Source organism: Bombyx mandarina, chromosome 07 (genome assembly GCF_030267445.1).
Source record: "Bombyx mandarina strain Sakado chromosome 07, ASM3026744v2".
Taxonomy (NCBI): Eukaryota; Metazoa; Arthropoda; class Insecta; order Lepidoptera; family Bombycidae; genus Bombyx; species Bombyx mandarina.
The window spans coordinates 10,589,561-10,615,606 of record NC_143214.1 but is presented as its reverse complement, the minus strand read 5'-3'; the positions used below and the strand labels follow the sequence as shown (position 1 = coordinate 10,615,606).

At 37.3% G+C, this 26,046-nt stretch overlaps 1 protein-coding gene across 2 annotated transcripts in view; it reads left to right on the top strand.

Annotated features, from left to right (window-relative positions):
- The window catches only part of Fbxl7 (F-box and leucine-rich repeat protein 7), a 308,189-nt gene that overhangs the window by 50,621 nt on the left and 231,522 nt on the right, over window positions 1-26,046 (top strand). Inside the window, exons 2-8 of one of the 2 annotated variants that reach the window (XR_016323339.1) lie at window positions 5,640-5,864; window positions 6,423-6,614; window positions 7,733-7,877; window positions 11,125-11,310; window positions 14,705-14,850; window positions 19,057-19,230; window positions 19,994-22,739. Coding sequence is in view for 1 of the 2 variants with exons in the window: in XM_028169497.2 (XP_028025298.2) it covers window positions 5,649-5,864; window positions 6,423-6,614; window positions 7,733-7,877; window positions 11,125-11,310; window positions 14,705-14,850; window positions 19,057-19,230; window positions 19,994-20,206 (1,272 nt within the window). In the remaining variant the exon portion in view is untranslated. Of the gene's footprint in view, window positions 1-5,639; window positions 5,865-6,422; window positions 6,615-7,732; window positions 7,878-11,124; window positions 11,311-14,704; window positions 14,851-19,056; window positions 19,231-19,993; window positions 25,710-26,046 lie in introns of those variants that run through there. The other variant, XM_028169497.2, reaches the window with a different exon arrangement.

The following is a 26,046-nucleotide window of genomic DNA, read 5'->3' as shown; positions in this document are numbered from 1 at the left end:
CAGGGCTTATGAGCTTGCAAAGACTCTTTCCAACATTTTACCTGTGTCTCCATCACAGCATTGGACTCTTCTTCTATCTATCATCCCTAGAACGGTGGTTTGTGATTTTATTTACTACATATGTACATAATAGAACTCGTGATATTTATTTGTTTAAAAAAAAATCATTTATTCGTTCCCTACTCTTTGGCATCAGACTAGTCTGAACTAGCCTTAGCAACCAACTCTTTAACCAACTTAGCCATGCAACTCTAATTATTCACTAATTTCCAAGATTAGTATCATGGTAGGGTCAATTCCGATTCTGTATGTGACAAGGTTGAAAGAGTAAAAAAAAACACGTGCATTATAAATTTGTATTCAGTTCAATGTTATTTTGTTATGTGGGCACGTTATTATTTCGGCTATCTAAGTTAAACTATGAATCTAAGTTTCAGAATATTTGTATTCTGAGCCGTCACGTCTTAGTAAGCGTTTATCTTTAATCTGTGGCGAATCCCAACTTTTTTATTCGGATATTTATTATCTTCTAGATTCACAGCTAGATTTTATGTGTTAAAAATCTAGACATACTTCGCTTCTGGCGTTTTGCTTAGCACGAAAATTCCATGTGGATTTTAATCGAATGTAAATCTTAAGGGATTGTGTTACGATAGTTTTTGTATTGTGTTATTGAACTTTACTGTTTGTATTACGTTCGTGTGTCAAACGGAATTTATTTATTTATTATAATAAAGTTTAGTATTTTTTTTTATTTATTGCTTATGTGGGTGGACGACCTCACAACCCACTTGGTGTTAAGTGGTTACTGGAGCCCATAGACATTTACAACGTAATTGCGCCACCCACATTGAGATATAAATTCTAATATCTCAGTATTGTTACAACGGCTGCCCTACCCTTCAAACCGAAACGCATTACTGCTTCACGGCAGAAATAGGCGGGGTGGTGGTACGTATCCGCACGGACTCACAAGAGGTTCTACCACCAGTAAAACAGTCTGTGCCAATGTACTCTAAATTCAGCGGTTTTATATAAAGCGAATTCAACTGAGTTAATTAAGATTGTAATTCGAACAAATCTTATAACTGTAGATGATAATTTCGAAATTAGAGCATGTTTTAGGTAGGTATAATTCAATTTTAAATGGCAACATTAAAAAGCGGATGTCTTTTTGGAGGAAATGCGAGGATATGTAAATTGTTATTTTGGTTATAATATTATATTTTAATCTTGAACGTGGCTCTTCTCGGGCTCTTCCATAAAGTCTGAGGTCTCAGTAAATTCCTATAAATTTTCTGGGACTTTCTTTCATTTCATTTGAAGTCGTCGTGGCCTAACGGATAAGACGTCCGGTGCATTCGTGTTGAAGCGATGCACCGGTGTTCGAATCCCGCCGGCGGGTACCAAATTTTCTAATGAAATACGTACTTGACAAATGCTCACGATTGATTTTCACGGTGAAGGAATAACATCGTGTAATAAAAATCAAACCCGCAAGATTATAATTTGCGTTATTATTAGTGGTAGGTCCTCTTGTGAGTCCGCACGGTTAGGTACCACCACCCTGCCTATTTTTGCCGTGAAGCAGTAATTCGTTTCAGTTTGAAAGGCGGGGCAGCTATTGCACTGTTAAAAGTGAGGCCTTAAAACTCATGTCTCAAGGTGGGTGGCGGCATTTACGTTGTACACGTCTATGGGCTCCGGTAACCACTTAACACCAGGTGGGCCGTGAGCTCGTCCATCTATCTAAGCAATAAAATAATTAATAGTAATTATTCGTAATAAACAACAAATTGAAAATAATCGGTAGGTACTGTTTGATTCGCGGACGTGGAATGACACACTTGTATGATTTATACCTCCATTGTCAAGTTGTTTAATTATTACAAGGCTTCGTCTAAACTATATGTGTATGGGTTTATGGGCGTGTATAAATTTACTGGTGGTAGAACCTCTTGTGAGTCCGCGCGGGTAGGTACCCACCACCCTGCCTATTTCTGCCGTGAAGCAGTAATGCGTTTCGGTTTGAAGGGTAGGGCAGCCGTTGTAACTATACTTGACATCCTTGAAACTTATATCTCAAGGTGTGTGGCGCATTTACGTTGTAGATGTTTATGGGCTCCAGTAACCACTTAACACCAGTTGGGCTGTGAGCTCGTCCACCCATCTAAGCAATAAAAAAAAACAGTCTAATAATGTTGCTATTTTCAATGTCAATATCATATTTTTGACGTTCGGAATGCTTTACTAATAAAACGAACGAGATGGCGGTTAAGTGTTTAATTGTTTTTTAATTAAAGCTATGGTGCTCTACTATCCTAGTGTATATTTTAATCACTAGATGGCGTTAGTATGAAGTAAACTACAGTAATCTCCAGTAATCACCCTTATAACACGGTATTCTTGTACCGCATTTTCATATTACGCGATTTAGTCTCTCGTATAACACGGGTATTCTTCCATATAACGCGGGGATTACACGCGTTGTACCATTTCTGTACTATTCATAATAATTTGTACAGTAAATAGTTCATTTTGCGTACCTTTGCACATTGCGTCAATTGTATTGTTATAAAATTAAAATAAATTAATTTATTAAATTTGTGTTCCTAGGTTTTGTATTGTAAAAGCTTTGATTATATTGTATTATACTTATTATATTTGGACATAACGCGTTATACGTTAACGCGCAATAGTGCCCGAATCGCCATTTTTGTAATACGCTTTCACACAAAAAGCACGCTGCTCACCGGTAAAACGCTCTATGGCAACTGAATTTCCGAGAACCAAGGAACCTATCCCCACTACCCGCACCCCGCTCCCGCTTTCCTGTCGGGAGTAATGTGATTTTGAAATTCGCACGCCTTTCTGGCCCACCCTGTATAAGTGGGCTACGCGACACTGCTACAACGCGGAACCAACCTACCGTTATAGAGGGGATTACTGTATGAATATTTAGATATTAATAAACACATTACACTACTTGTAGTCGCGAACGCGATAAAATTAAAAAAATAATATTGTTGTGAGGACAATCGCAATTGTTGTCACAATTAAAATTGAAGAAAATTGTATTTGTTGTCACAATTAAAATGAGTTTTAATTTTTATCCTTAGCCTTGGTATGATTTGTATTGTTAAAAAAAGCTTTTTAACATTGTTTTCGAAACAACGACAATATGTATATTTTTTAAATGTCAGTTTATATATCAAGAAATACGATATATTTTTTTTATTGCTTAGACGGTGTACGAGCCCACAGCCCACCTGGTGTCAAGTGGTCACTGGAACTCATAGACATATATAACGTAAATGCGCCACCCATCTTGAGACTTAAGTTCTGAGGTCTCAAGTATAGTTACAACGGCTGCCCCACCCTTCAAACCAAAACGCATTACTGCTTCACGGCAGAAATAGGCAGGGTGGTGGTACCTACCCGCGCGGACTCACAAGAGGTCCTACCACCAGTAACATTTATGAACAGCTATGAAACTGAAATTACATTTCTAAAACAACAAATTCATTCTCAATAATTAATTATTCTCTATTCTCAATAAATCGACTCCGAGCCGTAAGATTTACGTCGTCGATTGTACATTATAATTAGTGGCTCGGGACGAAAGCGCGTCATTCAATGGCAGCTAAAATTTTATTAGTTCATTAATTATGTTGGCGATGTTACAGTTCGCACGGGATCCGTTAATATGACGACTTGTCGTTTTTGTGCGAGGACATTTACTGTGTGTAACATTAAAATGCTTTGTGCTCTCATGGTTCTGTATCGAAATACATATTAACGATTTTTTGTTTGGTTTTTTTTCTTTGGAATGAATTGTCTTATATATGAGTCGTCTATTATCAAAGGCGGCAATCTGTACATTTGGACAAAAAATTTTTATTGATGTGTCAATACAGATTTATTTGAATATAATCGTCTCCTTCAAAGAATACGGTTCAAAACCTGCATTAAATAAAGGTTAATAGTTAACCTGTTATTTATCTAAGATGTCGTTCCGAAGAGTTTTGTGACTGCCAATGGAATACAAAGTCAATAATTCGTTTTTCTGATTTACCAATCATTGTCCAAAAGTCAGATTGCCGCCTTTGATAATAGTCGACTCATATATCTAGCGCTAGACACGTTGCAGACCAGTGTGCTTACTGCGAGTTTCTTAACGTTCTCGATAAAGTAAAAGTTAACCCAATTTTGTATGCAGTTGCAACAGCGCCCCTACGGGCAAATGTACGCAAACAGTCCCATTCCATACAAATATGAGCTAACTTTTACGCTATCCAGAATGTTAAAAAACTCGCACTAAGCACACTGAGTGGTACATGTCACGACCGTATTAACTATGTTTTGTTCGGAATTTATCATCGGTTAAGGTTTGAACAGCTGTTTTATCAATCGGATTGAGGCTTTAATTAACTCATTTACGCATAAAAAGTAATGTTGTAAAAAAATGTTTTTTATGCGTAAATGAGGTCACGGTTCGCCGGGTTCTATGTGGCTAACAGAGCCCATGGTAATCGCGATATGAATGTCTCAATAGGATTGTAATATTCCTGTCCTTTCGATAATAGTATCTACCTGAAGTATACTTTTAATACCATCGTCTCTGTATCTATCATTCATCCCGGTTCAAAAGGAGGGGGCTGTGTATATTAAAGTCTACTAAAATCTAAAGGCTTTGCGTTGAAATCTTAATGATGTTTCCAAATATCCCATCGGTTACCGGTCATCCTCTAATACAAAAAAAAAAAATGTTGCACGTGCAACTTGGTGCATGTGAAAGAAGTTAAACTTCTTTTGCGGTGTGTAGTATTGTGATTTTCTTCATTTTTTTAATCCTTAAACCAAATTTCTCTTGCAATAGGGAATGCTGTGTATAAGAGAAACGTCCTACCTCGCTCTGTCCATTCTCTCTCTCCACGGTGAAGTGGTTCGCGAGACGCTCTGTCTATTTTCTCACTCTCGCTCTTCCTAAAATGTATCTTTTCTCTCTAACCATAACGAATCTGTCGCGAGTAAAATTTTACTCTCAACGCACCTAAAGAAGTTTCACTTCAAAGTCTAAATCAATTCTCGTAGTTAATCAAATTTAAATAATGAATAAGCTTTTTGTTTTCAACGTTACGTACTAAATGTAACATAAACAAAGAAACTCAGATGACAAAGATACATTATACACACACGCTTCCGAGTAATTGGTATACAATTACCTTAGACAATTGCCTGTCAACAAGCTGCCATTTGACACTGTCAAGTCAACGCGAGATCTCAACGATAATGAACAAACACAATTTGTAATTACATTAATCGTTGCGAGGAAGATGGGAACCATTCCCGTTAAATCTAGTTTGAAATTGCTCAATTACAATTGCTTTATATTCCTTTATATTTGTAATAAATATATTCGCGCAGTATTTTGTAGATTTGGCACGAGTACGGTAGACACGATTAGATTCATTTTTACGGTTTGATCTCCTAACAACAAAAGCAATAAGTAGTTTAACTACAACTAACTAGATAATGTTAAGGTTTTTTTGTTGTTGTATAATCTGATATGGTCTCTCAAGACCGTCAGCTAAGGTAGGAAAAAAAAATTCTAAGTTGACTTAACAAATAATTTCCAGGGTCTCAGGATGTCGACCGGAAGTTGTTCCGGTCTTGGGGTCTGCGGTGGGGCACGGAGACGACCTCCCCCACCGCCGGAGCCGGCCCTCTCCCTTACTGCAGACCTGAGCGAGTTGAGCCTCGATCAAGGCTACCATACGTTAGCAGACTGTGGACCGCCAAGACGACGTCGCGACAATAATCTAAACGATGCGCTATGGTTGAAAATATTGTCGTGTCTTGAGGTTAGTTCTATTGATTTTTTTTTATTGCTTAGATTGGTGACCGAGCTCACAGCCTAACTGGTCTTAAATGGTTACTGGATCCCATATACATCTACACACGTCTTTACGGATCCTCCCGATCCATTAATGGTGCATTTAGGTACCTCAAGCACCGGTCACTGTCCTCGCCGAACCCGTCGCTTGTGACGAAGGGCTCGACGAGTAAATTAACCTATAGATACAGCCCACTGAGTTTCTCGCCGGATCTTCTTAGTGGGTCGCGTTTGCGATCCGGTGGTAGATTCTGCGAAGCACTGCTCTTGCTAGGGCCAATGTTAGCAACATTCCTGGTTTGAGCCCCGTGAGCTCACCTACTAGCTCGGTGAATCTAAAATAACCCCTCCAGGTTACTAAAATAGGTAGGAATTTATTTCTAAGAGATATTTGATTATACATAAAATAAAAATCGTCTTTTTCGGTTCATGTGAACTGCGAATGCTTTATTCTACGTTACGATTATGTTTTTGTTTTTCATCAAAACCCCATTGAATTATTAAGCCGATTCGTTTAAAATTTCAGGTTTCGGACTTATGCAGAGTGGCGCGGGTTTGCCGGCGATGGGCGCGTCTGGTTGCGAGGTTGACCACGCGACCCGAGGTCTGGAAGAGAGTGAGGGCTGCAGGTCCTCTGGAGATAGCCGCGCGGTGCGCTGGTGCCAGAGCCGGACCCTGCGTTAATGCCGTCAAAGAGTGGCGAGCGAAGAGTTGTGCGGTGAGATCTATTATAGCTGCAAAAAGTAAATTTCAAAACAATCTCCGAGAAACGTATCATCTCGACAAAAATACAACGCTTACTGTTTTATTGTTGGTATATGGTAGGCAGCGGCTTGGCTCTGCCCCTGGCATTGCTGACGTCCATGAGTGACGGTGACCACTTACCATCAGGTGGGCCGTATGCTGGTCTACCTACAAAGGCAATATAAAAAATATTGTTGCAAACATGTACGCGTGATATCTTAATGCTCCCACCACATATATCGAAAAATACACATTAAACCGTAAAGGTAGACATGTCGACGCGATACTGGTGGAAGGACCTCTTGTGAGTCCGCACGGGTAGATACCACCGCCCTGCCTATTTCTGCCGTGAAGCAGTAATGCGTTTCGGTTTGAAGGGTAGGGCAACCGTTGTAACTATACTAAGATCTTAGAACTTATATCTCAAGGTGGGTGGCGCATTTACGTTGTAAATGTCTATGGGCTCCAGTAACCACTTAACACCAGGTGGGCTGTGAGCTCGTCCTCCCATCTAAGCAATAAATGCTGCTACTACATACATATGTATAGAAAAATACAAAGATTAAACCATAGAAGTAGTTTTTATTGTGTGAACAGCTCGCGAATACCGAACAAAACAACAACATGCAAATAGAGACACTGCTTCATCAAGATCTTGTACTTATTCGAGGAGATTAAAATCATATTACTAACACGCCCATCACTGTTTTTTATTATTGTTTAGATGGGACGAACTCACGCCCCAGCTGGTGTTACCGTAGCCCATAGACATCTATAAAGTTAATGCCGCCACCCACCTTGAGATATAAGTTTTAGAACTAAGGTCTCAGTTTTTACAGTACAACGGCTGCCCCATTATTCAAACCGAAACGCTTTACGGCAGAAATGTGCAGGGTAGTGTTACCCAACTTTGTTGAAGACGTCCTACCCGTAAAATTACCTACTACTACCAACACTACTAATTACTACCGCTGTCTTCTTCGAACCCTAAATAGTGATTGATGACTGCAGCGTAAAACAGGGTTTGTCGCATTCAAGACTTACAAAGAGGGCTTTTTTTTTTGTCTGACAGGATATATTTTGTTGTTGCAGGTGACGGTGGCTAGCGCACAACTCCTGGCTGCGACGTTCAGGAACCTGACGCACGTAGCGGTGACCGGTTCCAGCAGCATGGACGCCAGGACCCTGGCGCCACTCGTCACCGACTTAGTGGACCTTAGACATATTGATTTAACGGGTAAATTATAATTTTCGAACATAATCATGGTAGGGTGTCTTGTGAGTCCGCTTGGGTAGTTACCACCATACTTTTTTACATCTGCCGCGGGGCAGTAATGCGTTTTAGTTTGAAGGGTAGGGCAGCCTTAATGTGACATAATGGAGACTTAGATCTCAGGTTTTAAGATGGGTGGTGCTAATCACGTTGTGATGTGTAAGGGTTTCTGTAACCGGTTATCTTAAGCTGGACGGTAAGCTCGTTCGCTGTAAAAGCTAATACTAACATAAAACCACTTCATTTAAAAACTGTTCCGTGTACTGTTAGTTTCCCAAATAACTAATTAGTTATGTTATGGTAAGTGAAAGGGTGGGCCTATTTCTATTTATTTAATTGAAGTATCTGGAAGCCTCAATTAAGCTCTCCTTAAAGTATTACTGTTTTATTATACACAAATATAAAATAAAGACAAATGTTAATCATTAAATACAAAATTAAAATCACCAGGTAGACAAGAATTATTTAGGGAAAGAATTTAACCGCGGTGTTCCAATGGAGGTGAAAAAAAAACAATTGTGGGATTGAAATCAAATACGTTGTCAAAGTTAAACACTGACTTTATTTTCGACTTTTAAATAGATGAGCACCATAAATTAAAATTAAATGTAGTTACCGTAACAGCTTAACACCTTTGCCTTTGTATTCCGCCCTCCGTTCTATCATCTGTCAAATTCAAAACCGTTTTGTTCCTTCATTCAATTCAGTCAATTTCTTTGACTAAGCCAATTCTACACCAAGTTTGTAAGCCAACCCGAAATATTAATTGGTAAAGTTGACGATTTTACGTCGCCATTAGTGAATCCTACTCGAGATTCAAGAGCCTCGGCGATGGATTTTTAAGTATAATTGTTTTTTTTTGTAGTTCCAATTGCGATTATTTGGTTTTCTTTTGCGTTGATGCGAACCAAACTTATTATTATTAATATTAAAATAAGCCATTGATTGAGACTTTTTGGCAGTGACGCGAGGAGTGAAGTTGTGTGATTTGTTTTATTTTGTCAGATTTAAATGCGTAATAACGGTGATTTATTAACTGTTTAGTATCTGTGAAAGTGCACAATGTAGGAAAATAAAACAAAGCCGCTGGACATAACTTCTCGGAATCCTCCAAAAAGTCCACTGAAAAGTCTCGATAAATGATCACAGTTTTACTGAAATTATATTCGTCACATATCATTTAATTTGTAAATTTAATTCTTTTTAATCATTTTTTCTTTATAAATTGTAAATAATTAAAACGGCGAATTATAAAAATCTTATTACTTGACGCTGGCTAATGCACAAACCGTGCCGGAGCCAAAAAATAAAGAAGAAGAAGAAGTTATTGTTTGTATTGTGTGGCATTTTGTGTTTGTATGGCGAATAGCCATATAATATTATGTCACTTGCACAGAGGATACCTACGAATCTACGTGGTACCCGCGCTCAGGAGGAATGCTGGGTCTGTGGGACTGAGCAGTCCCAGATGTTGGGAGTGGACCGCGGAATCACGTGTAGCCTATCTTAAATAATATTTTTTGTATTGAAGTTCCCCGTCACACTTTAGCACAATATGCTCTCACAAATTTAGGTATAACAATGCACTAATAACAATGACTTGTATGAACAAAACTCCCACTTTCACAAATTAAAAGTGAAATAAAAACAGAACGTTCCGGAAATCTATATTAGGCGACTTCTAAAATTGAACGTCCAATAAGCAAAACAAGTACGTATATGTTTGTATTGTACATGACTCTTTTTTCAAAGTGCTTCCCCACATTCCGCTGAAGCTGCTATAACTTTAATGACTTAATAACTTTAACCTAAATAGGTTAAAGCTTACATTGCTTACATATTTGTGTAAGTAATGTAAACTTTGTCTCATCACTCTAAATAAAAAACGGTGATGACAATTTTATTTTTTTATTTTTTTATTGCTTAGATATGTGGACGAGCTCACAGCCCACCTGGTGTTAAGTTGTTACTGGAGCCCATAGACATCTACAATGTAAATGCGCCACCCACCTTGAGATATAAGTTCTAAGGTCTCAGTATAGTTACAACGGCTACCCCACCCTTCAAACCGAAATGCATTACTGCTTCACGGCAGAAATAGGCGGGGTGGTGGTACCTACCCGTGCGGACTCACAAGAGGTCCTACCACCAGTGATTACGCAAAGAATAATTTTGCGGGTTTGATTTTATTACACGATGTTATTCCTTCACCGTGGAAGTCAATCGTGAACATTTGTTAAGTACGTATTTCATTAGAAAAATTGGTACCCGCCTGCGGGATTCAAACACCGGTGCATCGCTACGTACGAATGCACCGGATGTCTTATCCTTTAGGCCATGACGACTTCGAAAAATTTCGCGTTTCCGAATCGGAGGTGTTTGGTAGCCGCTAACGTTTATCTAACAAAGTCACCCATTCTCGCAAGAAAGCAACAAACGCTTCTTATCTAAGAACGTAACAACAAAGGGAATTTTCATTTTGACGGTATTCGTGAAAAGATTTCCTATAGAAAGACCGTAGTACTGGATGTCTTTGTAAAGAAAAAGCTTTTCGATGTTGAGTTGTTCATTAATGTCAGCTTTTTCTATTCGCGAATGTGATCAGTATTTTATTAATCAAGTTCACGAACAAATCTGGCTTAAATCAGTAATAGGAGCCCATGAAGACTGAAGAATTACTGGTGGTAGGACCTCTTGTGAGTCCGCGCGGGTGGGTACCACCACCCTGCCTATTTCTTCCGTGAAGCAGTAATGCGTTTCGGTTTGAAGGGTGGGGCAGCCGTCGTTACTATAAATGAGACCTTAGAACTTGTATCTCAAGGTGGGTGGCGCATTTACGTTGTGGATGTCTATGGGCTCCAGTTACCATTTAACACCAGGTGGGCTGTGAGCTCGTCCACCCATCTAAGCAATAAAAAAAAAAAAAAATGAAGAGCTTAATTTGGGCTTGGTCGTCCATCTTGAGACAATAATTCAAAGTTTTCTAACATTTTTTTTATTGTGCAGATGGGTGAACAAATAATATGGATACCGCTACCCACCCCAAGCTGGATGTTTCAATTATATAGTAAAATGAATTTCCTTTCAAAACAGAATGTATTATTACTTATCAGCAGAAGGGTGATTGATACCTACCCACGATGCTTTACAATATGCCAAAAATACAAGAGTATTTTCACAATGTCTCATTCTTTTGACCGTATATTTTTAGGTTGCCCGCACGTGGATTGGCCGGAGTGGTCCTGTCTTGAGACCCGACTGGGCGATCGGAGGCCTCCAGTCGAGTACATTGACCTCACTGACTGCGGGTTGGTGACCGACGCGGGCCTCTGTGCTTTGCTCCACACCTGTCCGTCTCTCCAGTACTTGTACTTGCGGAGATGTAGTCTAGTCACAGGTAAAAAAATTACAAGTCCCACATTTCTTAAGTGACATTGTCGTGGTGTGCAACCTCTTTGACAAGACATAAGACCTACAATGACTAGACATAGACACAGGCTAAGACATAGGCTTGACAAGAATTCGAAAAGAAATGGAACGAGGGCGTACGTGACCAGCGGCACGCGGTACATTTTTTGATTTCGAAAAAGTCTGACAAAAAGACGAAGAAGAACGAATTTACCGTTCTCATATAAGAAGACAATAGAACAAACGACCGTTCAACTGTAACGTAAAGACAGTTTGGATCCTCTCGATCCAGTAACGGTGCTTTTAGGTACCTCAAGCACAGGTCACCATTCTTGTCGAACCCGTCGCTTGCGACGAAAGGTTCGGCGAGTAAATTAACCCATAGTTACAGCACACTGAGTTTCTCACTGGATCCTCTCAGTGGGTCGCGTTTTCAATCCGGTGGTAGATTCTGCGAAGCACTGCTCTTGCCAGAGCTAGTGTTCACACACTCTATGCATGTCTTTTTCGGTCGATCTCTTCCTCCTTCTACGGATAAAATTTACTTGCAATTTTGGCCACTGCATGCGTTCATTAGGTCCTAGTCGGATGGTCGATGTAGTTTCCATCGCTGGTCGTGGCCAAACGACAGACGCCAGGAATATGCTTGTAATTGGTGAGTTCACGACTTAGCTCGTAGTGTATGATGACTGAAACCCATACACAACAGAATGTGAATGCCTCTTAGCACCGCGAGGGATGAGGTCAAAGTCTATACTGTATAATGGCCTCCGTTCTCAGATCAGTTTGAAAACATTGAAACTCCAACCTCTTGTGTTCAAAATGGCTTGCGGAATCCATGTTTTGATTACTTTGGACTGAAAATGGCCACTCAAAAGCAGGTGGCTCGTGAGTTTTTGGCCTAGGTAAATATGAAGACTAAATGATTGCAAATTGACATTTTCTGCCTAGTTAGAAAATGCTAAGCAATAGTAATTTTCTGACAAGTTACATAATAAATCGAAGGGTGAAAAAGTTTATTTGGTTTAAGCGGAATTGTTTCCATTTTAAAGGAAAGCCATTTAAAATATAAAATTTGTAAAATATAACATAACAAAAAACTTCTTCAGCTGTTTTAATGCGGTAAACTCAATTGAAGTTCAATTAAAACATCGGATTGTTGATACTAATACCAATTAAAATGTACCTTTATTTACAAAGATATATACTCCCCCTCGAAATGATTGAAAATAGTCGTTTCCTGTATAGTTATACAATAAATGATTAGAAATAGTCGTTTTATGTCTAGTTAAATAATCATAGAAAATAGTAATATCAATTAAATCATTTCTTTGTACAACGTAGTCTGGAAGGATCGATTTAAGAAACACGACCGCTAATTATCCCACTGTTGTTTATTAGATATTTTAATACATTTTTCTCTTTGTGATTTCGACGTAGTGCTTCAACCATACAAGGTCTTAATTCTACAAAGTAAACTGAATGAATATAAAAATGAACATAGTTAATAAAGTAATGGAATTATCTAATCATTAATTCTAACAAGGCGGCTCCCGGTTAATTACGTTCGAAATAATTAAAATTCCAAGAAACAGCTTTTCTCTTCGAATCGCTCTACCTAACAACAACATTTACATAATCCTCAGCAGACCTGCTATCTCGAGATGGCGCACACGTAACTAACTCTTCTCTGATGGTTACAAATAAACAAATTAATCTTATTTACTCGAATTAAAAAAAAAAAACTATTTTTCCTACGTACGTTTATTTTCTTTTTTTTTCCTAAATAAATGGACGAGCTCACAGCCCACCAGGTGTTAAGTGGTTACTGGAGCCCATAGACATGTACAACGTAGATGCGCCACCCACCTTGAGATATAAGTTCTAAGGTCTCAGTATAGTTACAACGGCTGCCCCAGCCTTCAAACCGAAACGCATTACTGCTTCATGGCAGAAATAGGCAGGGTGGTGGTACCCACCCGTGCGGATTCAGAAGAGGTCCTATCACCAGTAATTACGCAAATCATAATTTTGCGGGTTTCCTTTTTATTACACGATGTTATTCCTTCATCGTGGAAGTTCATCGTGAACATTTGTTAAGTACGTATTTCATTAGAAAAATTGGTACCCGCCTGCGGGATTTGAACACCGTAGCTAGATATGAACGCACCGGACGTCTTATCCTTTAGGCCGCGACGACTTTTGCAACCGCGACCACTGAAGCTCCCATCGCGTTGCTTGAAAGCCAGTCTATATCTATATATATAAAAATGAATTGCTGTTCGTTAGTCTCGCTAAAACTCGAGAACGGCTTGACCGATTTGGCTAATTTTAGTCTTGAATTATTTGTGGAAGTCCAGAGAAGGTTTAAAGGGTGAAAAAATATGAAAATGCTCGGTATTATATAAAAACAAACAATTTTGTTTTTCCTTTGATGTGTCCCCCGTCGGACGGATTCCTTTTGTTTGTTTTAAGTTTATTTTATACAAAAGTTTAGGTCTTTTATTTATTGATTGAGGCACTACGAAGTCTGCCGGGTCAGCTAGTTGGCAATAAATAAGTTCTTGTCAATAATTCGTCTTTTCGCATTAAAACTGTATAATCTCAAAACTTACTAATTTTACAGAAGAGAGTTTTAAAGATTCAACAAGTGACATTTTTAATATTAATAATTTTTGCAACATTTATTTTTTATGTTTTTCCAGTTACATTATCTGTCTTTTAAAGTAAGATAAAATTATGTATTAATTTTGTTAATAGTAGTCAAAACATAGGTAAACTAAAAAAAACAAAACTAAAACTAAACTACGCTCTTTTGACAGTATTTATGAGAAAAATACTGGTGATACCAAATAATTCCGCATATCTATATATTAATATGTGAAGCAAAAACTTTGTACCCCTTTTTACGAAAATTGCGCGGACGGAGGAGTATGAAATTTCCCACACTTATAGAGAATATAGAGAAGAAGTGCACAATGCTAATATTTTTTTTCAATAATGCATAAAAGATACATTAAATCAATAAAGAAAACATTACACACACTACCATGTATTTGACACACACACGCATGCATACTATTTGTTTATTGTCAAACTTTTCTTTGGAGTCTGTCAGTTATAGTCTGTCAAATTGAAAATAGATTAAATATTGTTTTCTCTTTATTAATATTTGTCTAAAGTGTAGTTTTGACGAAATCTGTGATTAAAGAAGTATAATAGTCCTTGACAATAGAATCATAATAGTGTACAAACTTTTAATTTCCATTAGTTATAGTCGAATTTCGACTACCAGGGGACCTCTAGTTAACTCAATGTCGAATACTTTTGGGAAATTGTACACTTTTAATGCGAAAAGACGAATTGTCGTTTGCTTGTTCCAGATGCCGGAGTGAGATGGATCCCTTCGTATTGTGCTCTCAAAGAGCTTAGTGTCTCCGACTGTACCGGAGTCACGGACTTCGGGCTGTACGAGCTAGCGAAGCTGGGTCAAGCCCTACGTTACCTTTCTGTCGCCAAGTGTACGCAGGTGAGAGAACGATACGTCGAATTTTTTTAATTTGACAAAATTTTGTGTTATCTCGTGGTAGGACCTCTTCTGAGTCCGCACGGGTAGGTACCACCACCCTGCGTATTTCTGCCGTGAAGTAGTAATGGGTTTCGGTGGGGCAGCCATTGTAACCATACTGAAACCTTAGAACTTATATTTCAAGGTGGGTGGCGCATCTACGTTGTAGATGTCTATGGGCTCCAGGTGGTATGACCACCCTGCCTATTTCTGCCGTGGAGCAGTAATGCGTTTCGGTTTGAAGGATGGGGCGGCCTATGTAACTATACTGAGACCTTAGAAACATCAGGTCAGAAACATCATTAAAATCAGGTGGGCCGTGAGCTCGTCCACCCATCCTAGCAATAAATAAAAAAAAACTACAGCATCAGGTGGGTTGTGAGCTGGAACGATAGAGGAATGTAGGTCGCGTATTAACCTCTTACTATTTGAATACGCTTTTATTAGCTTCAGACGTATGTAAGTATGTAACGGAATCTTTGAACATGATTTTGACCCTCTTCAAAACGTCGGATTAACTCGAAATTTGGTATACTTATTAAGGACCGATGGCGATTCAATATTTAAAAAAAAATTGATAAAAAAATATAGAAAAAATTGAAATTCAACTAAAAAATGAAAAATGAATAATAGTTTAAAAAAACTAACAAAATACGCTTTTATAGGAAATCCAAGTAAAAAATAGAAAATAAATATGAATTAAAAATAGTGTAAGAAAAAATGATTTTATTGTAAAAAAAAGCGTGGGTTGCATGTTATCAGTAGTTATAAATATTTTATGAACAGATATGAGTAGAAGGGTTATTTTGATAATATCCTGAAAAGCACCCCACGCTTTTTAACAATAAAATCGTTTTTTCTTACACTATTTTTAATTCAAATTTATTAAAATTTATTATCTACTAGCTGACCCAGCAGACTTCGTAGTGCCTCAATCTATAAATAAAAGAGCTAAAATTTTGTATAAAGTAAATTGAAAACAAATGGAATCAGACGGGAGCCACATCAAAGGTAAAAACAAAATTGTTATTTTTATTTAATTCCGATCATTTTCATATTTATCTACCTTTTAAACCTTCTCTGGACTTCCACAAATAATTCAAGATCAAAATTAGCCAAATCGGTTCAGCCGTTCTCGAGTTTTAGCGAGACTAACGAACAGCAATTAATTTTTATATATATAGATTTTTTTGTTGGATTTTCTATAAAAGCGTATTTTGTTAGTTTTTTTAAACTATTAGTTTTCTCACTATAAGTGTTAAAACAGTGTTGTTGTAACATTGTTCCCTTTAGGCTTTCGAAATGCTGATACATTATCGTGTCTCGAGTGCCTTATCGTTCGAAAGCCGTCTCGATCATAGCCGATACCGATAGCTCCTTGACGACTGTCGATTCACCACGTCTTTTGTTTATTTTGTGGATAATACTATTTTGCTAATTTCAGATTAGTGATGATTTAATTACGGAGTTTCTCCTAAGTGATATATACATACATATAGTTAGTCGTTTTTCTAGATATGCGTTTTAAATAAACGTTAATGTCCCTCTCTCTCTCTCTCGCTCTAATGATCCACTTTTATGAATAAATTCAAATCTGTTCTATTGTTTTATAGCTGCAATTTTCGTTAGCATTACCTTGTATCCGGTTATGTTATATGTGGGATCGCAGTGCACAGTGAAATTAGCGATTTTGTTACTTTGTATATATATATTTATTGCTTACATGGGTGGACAAGCTCACAGCCTACCTGGTGTTAAGTGGTTACGGGAGCCCATAGACATATATAACGTAAATGCGCCATCCACCTTGAGATATAAGTTCTAGGTCTCAAGTATAGTTACAGTAGCTGCCCCACCCCTCAAACCGAAACGTATTACGGCTTCACGGCAGAAATAGGCAGTGTGGTGGTACCTACCTACCCGAGCGGACTCATAAGAGGTCCTACCACCATTAAAAATATTTAATCGTCAGCTCACAAAAATTTACGTCTTTTCTTCTATCATCAATATGTCTGTCTTATACTTCATGCGCCAACTGTTATCTGTCAAGTGGCCAGCCAATGGTCACACATAATTATTCCCACATATACGAGTATATTACAGTCCGGTTATATTATATACTATAACTAGCTGTACCCGTCCGCTTCGCTGGGCATTTAAAATTAACATTAATATTTCTCACCCCCACAAAAAATTCTCATCATGAACGCCCCCGCAACTGGTGTAGGTTAACAGGTCCAACAGTCATATAAATTCATTAAGTCTATTCATTAAGTACATGTATTTTCTACATGGATACTAAGTTTCAAGTCAATCGGATCCATGGTTCAGTAGTTATAACGGAACAATCGTAAAAACCACTGTAGATTTATGTATTAGTATAGATTAGTTCATAGCATACGCGTTCAAACCTGGATTCCTCAAGGTTCTTTATCACACTGACTGAAGAAAACGAACTCAAAGCTCCTATTGTATTAAATAGCTGTTTCACTCTTCAAACCTGGGACCGGATATGGTCCGCACGTAATTGCAATAGCCCCTTAGGCTACAATCGGTTACGTCGCGAAAAAAAACAGCAAAAATAGACGGAAAAAGCGAAATGGTACTTGAGTGCTTAATTAGACGTCTACGGAGATTTGAATAAAAAAAAAAAAGTTAATTAACATTCCAACTACTAATTTCCGGGGTAAAAGTTTTAATCACGAACGTCGTGATACTAATGGAACAAAGTAAAGGGTTTACTCCAGGGTTTCAAGTATAAAGAAGTTTTGCGAATCCCGGGAGCTTTAGTTTGCATAATGTTTCATATTTACGAGATAACTGAATTAAAATGTTAAACTAAAATCATCACAAATCAGAACCCCAATACAATAAATAAGTGGCTTTGAGTTATTAATGTAATAAAAAAAAACTGCTTTTTTTAGTTCCATTTGGCAACATGTTTAACGGTCACAAATAGAATGTGGGTTTGGAATCGAATGAACATCGTCTTGTGACTTTCGTCCAGTTTTTCTTTCTGAGTCCTTCGATTTTAGCTATAGAGGAACTAAACGCAACATTCCTTGACGTTATTTTTTTTTTTATTGCTTATATAGGTGGACGAGCTTACAGCCCACCTGGGTTTAAGTGGTTACTGGAGCCCATATACATCTGTAACGTAAATGCGCCACCCACCTTGAGACATAAGTTCTAAGGTCTCAGTATAGTTACAACGGCTGCCCCACCCTTCAAACCGAAACGCATTACTAGGTACTACGACCAGTTGTTTCGATCTTAGCTATAGAGGAACTAAACGTAGCATTCCTTCACAGTAATTAGTTCGTTGTGGCTTTGATTAGCTCGGTGGTGCAGAAGTTAGCACCCTTGACTGTTACGCCGAGGTTCGTGGGTTCGATTCCCACTGTGGGCAAACATTCTTGTGATGAATAGGTTTGTTTGCTCTTTGTCTGGATGTTTATTATCTATATGTGTATATACAGGTAGCCCTTCTACATATAGGTACATATAGGTACAAAGCAGCTTATTGGTGGTAAAACCTCTTATAATATACTGGTGGTAGGACCTCTTGTGAGTCCGCACGGGTAGGTACCACCGCCCTGCCTATTTCTGCCGTGAAGCCGTAATGCGTTTCGGTTTGAAGGGTGGGGCAGCCGTTGTAACTACACTGAGACCTTAGAACTTATGTCTCAAGGTGGGTGGCGCTTTTACATTGTAGATTTTTTTTGCTACAGTAACCACTTAATACCAGGTGGGCTGTGATCTCGTGCACACATCTAAGTAATAAAAAATAAAAAAGTACTCGTATCGAGTATTGCGACCATCTCGAACAGTACAGATAGGCAACAATTTTTCCAAAAGAAAATACATACTTAACACCTACATATGTATGTGTTATATGACGAAGGGATGACGTTGCGTAATAAAAACTAAACCAGCATAACAATAGATTTTCATTGTTACTGGCGGCATTTCAATGTTCTCTCTCATCTGCCCGTGTGTTTCTTTAGCACAATCAAAGGACTTTTTCCCTTAATTCTTCCCACGCTTATTTATAAATACATGAATATTTGTTCTAAGCCAATTCTTCCCACGCTTATTTATAAATACATGAATATTTGTTCTAAGCCCTGCGAATCTCACTAGCTTTATAATGTTTGTCATCCACAGGTGTCGGATTCAGGGATCCGTACTCTGGCCCGTCGTTGTTACAAGCTTCGGTATCTGAACGCGCGCGGCTGTGGAGCTTTGGGCGATGATGGAGTGGAAGCTGTAGCCAGGGGTTGCTCCCGACTGCGAGCTTTAGACCTTGGTGCTACTGACGTTTCCGAAGCCGGGCTGCAAGTGAGTTGTCAATGTTTTTTTTTACAAAAGAAATAGTAGTACTAATCATTACTTTAAGTTATTCACGAAAATAGTCTTATTAAAATAATAAATTTTTTTTGGAAACATTTCACAATGAAGTCACAAACATCTTTCGATTATGTTGTTACTTGTCTTTTCATTTAAAAGTCTACTAGGTAAGGGGATTTTCGGTTCCGAGAATCCTTTTAGTGTCTAGACAGTGATAGATTCAGCCTAAAAGGTTCATTAACTAGTCTGTTTTGATAAATCTCCTGAGAAAACTGACACAATCGTAAAATTGTTCTGGTTCAGTATGTTTGAATACTGTCAAATTGAAACTAAAGAGCGTACAGTTTCTAAAAAAATACCATATTCTATAATAGTATTTTTGTACGAAACGCTAAACACCAGATATCCTTAAGTCATTCGCTGATAGTTGAGTACATCAAGGAATTTAGGAGAAAAAGAATGGAAGTCAGAAAGCGATACCGATAAGAGACAAGAGTAAAATTTGGGTTGAGAAGCAGGAGGGTAGGTACCACTATCCTGCCTATTTCTGCCGTGAAGCAGTAATACGTTTCGGTTTGAAGGGTGGGGCAGCCGTTGTAAGTATACTGAGACCTTAGAACTTAAATCTCAAGGTGGGTGGCGCATTTACGTTGTAGATGTCTATGGGCTCCAAAAACCATCACCGAGCTGTGAGCTCGTCCACCCATCTAAGCTTTAAAAAAAAGGTTTTCCCAAAAACAACGCTTACTTCTAGATTTTAGCACGATGCTGTCCAAACCTGAAGAAGTTAGCCCTCAGAGGCTGCGAGCTGGTCGGTGATGATGGCTTAGAAGCAGTCGCGTACTACTGCCGCGGGCTCACACAGCTCAACATTCAGGATACACCGGTCACCATCCGAGGATACAGAGCCGTCAAGAAATATTGCAAACGATGTGTCATTGAACACACCAATCCTGGTTTCTGCTGACGAACGTTAAGCTACTACTTTCTTACTAATACTAACACTAGTATTACTGCTACTACCACTACTACTACTACTACTACTACTACTACTACTACTACTACTATAGTTCAGTGACCTTAAATAGACTTTAGCCTTTGAAAAGAGATTTCTCAATCGAAGCACGGCTTTGTAAAAATTGTGAGTGATCTAAATATTAAAATTAGTACTTTTAGGGAATTATCTCTCCACGATCAGTGTAGTAAATGCTAGTCTGTATATCATACATTCGTTCAAAAAGTAAGCAAATAAACAAACTTGATATTTTTTGTAATTTTTTCAAATCAAACAACTCTAAAAAAGTATTTTACCGTGTTCTTATTCATTTGATTAAAAAAATTCTTAGTGTAAATAATTATAAAATAAGTTTTATGTAAATTCTAAGATATTACTGTAAAGATGCTTTAAATGAAAAAAATAAAATTTTATTATAATTAAGTTTTTGTACATATTGTAGAGATTGTTTTTTTTAGTAATGTACATACTATGCGTGTAGATAGTTGCTGTATGCAAGTAGTGGATGTATGTGGCCTGATAACGACAGGTGATAAGCATTAGTGGCTTCTGTCGCAGACATTATGAGCTGGGGTTCCGTATTTAATTAGTACACTGATTTAAACCAAATAATGTGTAAATTTAGATTTGACATCTCTAGATCTGTGTCAAAATTCATGTTTGTTTTTTATATTTTGCTTTTTTTTTCCCGCTAATTTGTGTGGACTTGTTTACGATCTACCTAGTGTTAAGAGACCCAATAGCATCAACAATGTAAATGTCGTCACTCACCTTGATATACGAGCTCGGTTCAAAGTCTCAGTTTTATAGTACAAAGGCTCTGTAGGTATTATTTTGGTAGCGGTCAATAATTGTTCAGCGCGTTATCGGAAGGGATATAATAACACAACTGGTTAATCGGAGAGTTTATTCGCGACCGAACTTAAAAAGTAATAAGCAGCGGAGCTTGCGGGCGTAGCCGCATGTTATGACTGCAATCAATTTTATTTACTGTTTCCCTACAGCTCTTTACCTTACAAACAGAAACCCATTACTTCTTCACGGCAAATACAGGCAGGGTGGTGGTATCCGAACGCACTCACATGATACTACCATTTCACACAAAGGGATATGCAATCACTCGTAAATGCAATAAATAAATAAAAAAATTAACTTCAGCGAGGCATACTCTTTTCAACAAATCGTGCTTCGCGACTATAGCATCTAAATCCTTGATTCTCCTCTAGAGGAGGACTATATGAAGTCAAATTTTCGCCCGAAGAAGTAAAATCATTTTTCAAATAACTTTAAAAAAGATTTTACCGATCGCAACTGAATAGTTAAAAAATATTACATTGAAAATGACACTTTTCATTTATTAGCTGAATAAAAAAAAAATTGAGGGTTTTATGTTCGAATTTATGTGTTTTTTTTACGTACGTTCACCGATCTTCTTAATTAATTCTGGAGCGATTTAGACTTTTTTTTGGATTTTAAATAGTTGTTTAACTCTTGAAGTCGCTTTTCATTAGGTTTAAATTTTTTTTTTATTGCCTTGATGTGTGGACTAGCTCATAGCCCACCCGGTGTTAAGTGGTTACTGGAACCCATAGACATCTACAACGTAAATGCGCCACACACCTTGAGATATAAGTTCTAAGGTCTCAGTATAGTTACAACGGCTGCCCCACCCTTCAAACCGAAACGCATTACTGCTTCACGGCAGAAATAGGCGGGGCGGTGGTACCTACCCGTGTGGACTCACAAGAGGTCCTACCACCAGTAAAAAACTCAAGAACGGCTGGACCGATTTGGCTAATTTTGGTCTTGAATTATTTGTGGAAGTCCAGAAGAGGTTTAAAAGGTAGATAAATATGAAAATACTCGGAATTAAATAAAAAAAAAAACAATTTTGTTTTCCCTTTGATGTGTCCCGCGTTGGACGGATTCCTTTTGTTTGTTTTAAGTTTATTTTATACAAAAGTTTTGGTCTTTTATTTATCGAATGTGGCACTACGAAGTCTGCCGGGCTAAATAAAAATGTTAATATTCAACTTGTGCAAATATAACATGTAAATTTAATTACTAAAGTATCTAAATACTACGAAACCACATTAATGCGACGTGCTTTAAGTTCTTATCGTGAACCAATCCGGGTCGAGTTCGCAGATCCACATTGAATTAATAAACGACCTCCTAACTTTGAAGAGATGGATCATAGTGTTTTAGCAGTTGCGGTTTACTAATATGAACGATATATTAATAGGGGTAGGGTGAAATTTCGAGGCGACAGCGAAGATTGTTCAACTATTATAGCTATAGGAAAACGGTCTAAGGAAACGATATTAAGTGGTTCTCACTTTGAGATGCGATGTCGAGAATTTAATTTATCTATACATATAAAAATGAGTTGCTGTTCGTTAGTCCCGCTAAAACTCGAGAACGGCTGGATCGATTTGGCTCATTTTGGTCTTGAATTATTTGTGGAAGTCCAGAGGTTTAAAAGGTAGATAAATATGAAAGTGCTTGGAATTAAATAAAAATAACAATTTTGTTTTTCCTATGATAAGAACGTCCGTCTGGTGTAGTGGTAGGTGACATGGTCACTACACAAGGGGGTCGCGGGTTCGAATCCCGCCAAGGAAATATATTTGTATGATAAATATAAATGTCTTTTCCAGGGTTATGGATGTATATTAAATATATGTATGTGTATAATAAAAATCTTACATTTATTTCCGTTATCTGGTACCTGTAACACAAGTTCTTTACGAACTTATCACGGGACCAGTTAACGTGGCGTGATTGTTAGTAAATGTTTATTTATTATTATTATTATTATTTATTATGATGTGTCCCCCGTCGGACGGATTCCTTTTCTTTGTTGTAAGTTTATTTTATACAAAAGTTTAGGTCTTTTATTTATTGATTGAGGCACTACGATGTCTGCGAAGTCAGCCACTTGTATAATAAATTATAATGAGCAGGCCTTAGAACAAGGCTATACCATGCTTTGAAACCGTATCTGCTTTGCAGCGATAAAAGGCATTATGACAAATTTACTATCATATTAACTTGGGTACTCGCGAATCGTCGATGTAATTAAAAAAAACTCTTACAGTTGATTCATTGACGGTTGTTTGTGTAAACGAAAACTGCTAACACGCAAGGATAAATCGTTTAAATATATTTTTAAATATTTTAACATTTTTTTAATTACCAGTGTACGACGCTGTGCGTTACGCCAAACAAATACAATAAAACTTATTTCAAACTATTTACGCCCTTATCATAAGATGCCAACAACGAATATGACAAGCAAAACCACATATAAATCTTGTAGATCACAAATAGACAAGTACTCTTTTGTTATTAGACTCGCGAAACTATTCTGCGCTTTGGCTGTCGCCAAACAGTATTTGAAACATATGCATTAGTTTCACTGGAAACTTGAGGTGTTAACTGTACAAACTTTCAATAAACATCGCTAATTTATATGTTAAAATATCCAATTTAGTTGACGACTTTGCCAGTTCGTTATAAGTGCGAGACATAATAATCAAAGGCTGCAAACATATTCTTCACAAAGGCGAAACGAGAATTAACTGCAAGTTTAAAGAAAATCTAATGTCACTAAGCTATTGTTTTAATCCTACGTATTGTGTTATCTATATATTAATACGTTAAGCAAAAACTTTGTATCCCTTTTTACGAAAATTGCGCGGACGGAGGAGTATGAAATTTTCCACACTTATAGAGAATATAGAGAAGAAGTGCACAATGCTAATATTTTTTTTAAATAATGCATAAAAGATACATTAAATCAATAAAGAAAACATTACACACACTAAATTTTTTTTTTTTTTTTATTGCTTAGATGCGTGGACGGGCTCACAGCCCACCTGGTGTTAAGTGGTTACTGGAGCCCATAGACATCTACAGCGTAAACGCACATACCATGTATTTGACGCACAAACGCATGCATACTATTTATTGTCAAACTTTTGTTCTTGACGTCTGTGGTCAAATTGAGATTAAATATTGTTGTCTTTGTTAATATTTTTTTAGTGTAGTCTTGGCGAAATTTGTGATTATAGAAGTATAAAATACAATCATAATAGTGTACAAACTTACAATTCCAATTAATTATAATCGAATTTCGACTACTGCGCGATCTCTAGTTAATTTAAAAGTGTGTGATTGTGTTTGTTAATCTTTCACGAAAAACTACAGGACGGATTCCATTTATACTTTACAATGTAATTGATGATACACCATAATAGCATAGCTAGAATATAGTACGGTTATCATACGATATATAGCTTCAAGACAATAAATCGATGCCTCCAATGAACACTATCTAATTCAAAATTTTGAAATTTTCGTTTTCCACGCAAATCGCTTCACTATTTTAAAAGTATTACAAATTCATTATTAATGGGGTTCGAAGCAAGAGTAAATCAACTAGTTACACATGAAAAAACCATAAAATCTTTATTATTGCAGATATATTTATCAACTTTTTTCGTTTAAACTCTCCTCTTGTAAACCTACGGATTTGGAGTTAGAGTAATGTTCATTGGAGGCATCGAAATAGTCAATGGATCGTCTTGTGAGTCCTCACGGGTAGGTGCCATTACCTTGCCGTGAAGCAGTAATGCGTTTCGGTTTGAAGGACACGGCAGCCGTTGTACTTTAAAAACTGAGGCCTTAGAAGTCATGTCTCAAGGTGGTTGGCGGTATTTGTGTTGTTGATGTCTATGGGCTCCGGTAACCACTTAACACAAGTTGGCTTGTGAGTCACTCTAAGCAATAAAAAAAGTCACAGCGGAGCACGACTGGGTCTTATGTATGTTCATATTTTGTAAACCTCCAACATAGCCCGTAATTGGATACATTGCGCTAGTTTGATGTTCATTGCGTAGTAACATAGGACAGGTGTTTGACTGTGGACATCAGAGCTCATTTCTGTTAATTCATGAAATTCGGAGGTCGTTTTTGTTAAACCTTCAAAAGCGCAATGTCCCCAAAAATTTTAATTTTATTTCTAGTTTGCTGTCTCGATACTGGTTGAGTGTTGCCTATGATGGTTCAAGGTATTCATGACTAGCGACCAGCCCTCGCTTCGCTTCGGAAATATTAAAACACACATGAAACCAAAAAAAAAAAAATTTTTTTTAAAAAAAGTAGCCTATGTTCATCTGGGACAATGTCGGCTTCTAATGGAAAAAGAATTTTTCAAATCGGTCCAGTAGTTTCGGAGCCTATTCGAAACAAACAAACAAACAAATCTTTCCTCTTTATAATATTAGTATAGATATAGATTGTGAAGTTTCATTAAAATGTAAGTGCATAATAACAATAAGTTTTGTGTAATAATTGCGAACGAATATCTTAAAAAGATATTTAATTTAGTTTTAACTAAGATTTTTGCCATTGTTGAATTAGTTTATTCGAATAAATTATATTAAAACATTTTCTTTGTTTCATTTTTATTTTCATTTATAATACTATTACACAGAATTTTCGTGTTAGATTTTCATTACTAACCAGCTGACCCGGCAGACTTCGTAGTGCCTCAATCGATAAATAAAAGACACATAAAGGGGACGACACATCAAAGGAAAAACAAAATTGTTTGTTTTTATATAATTCCGAGCTTTATTATATTTTCTCACCTTTTAAACCTTCTCTGGACTTCCACGAATAATTCAAGACCAAAATTAGCCAAATCGGTCCAGCCGTTTTCGAGTTTTAGCGAGACTAACGAACAGTAATTAATTTTTATATATATATAGATAAAGATAATTGAT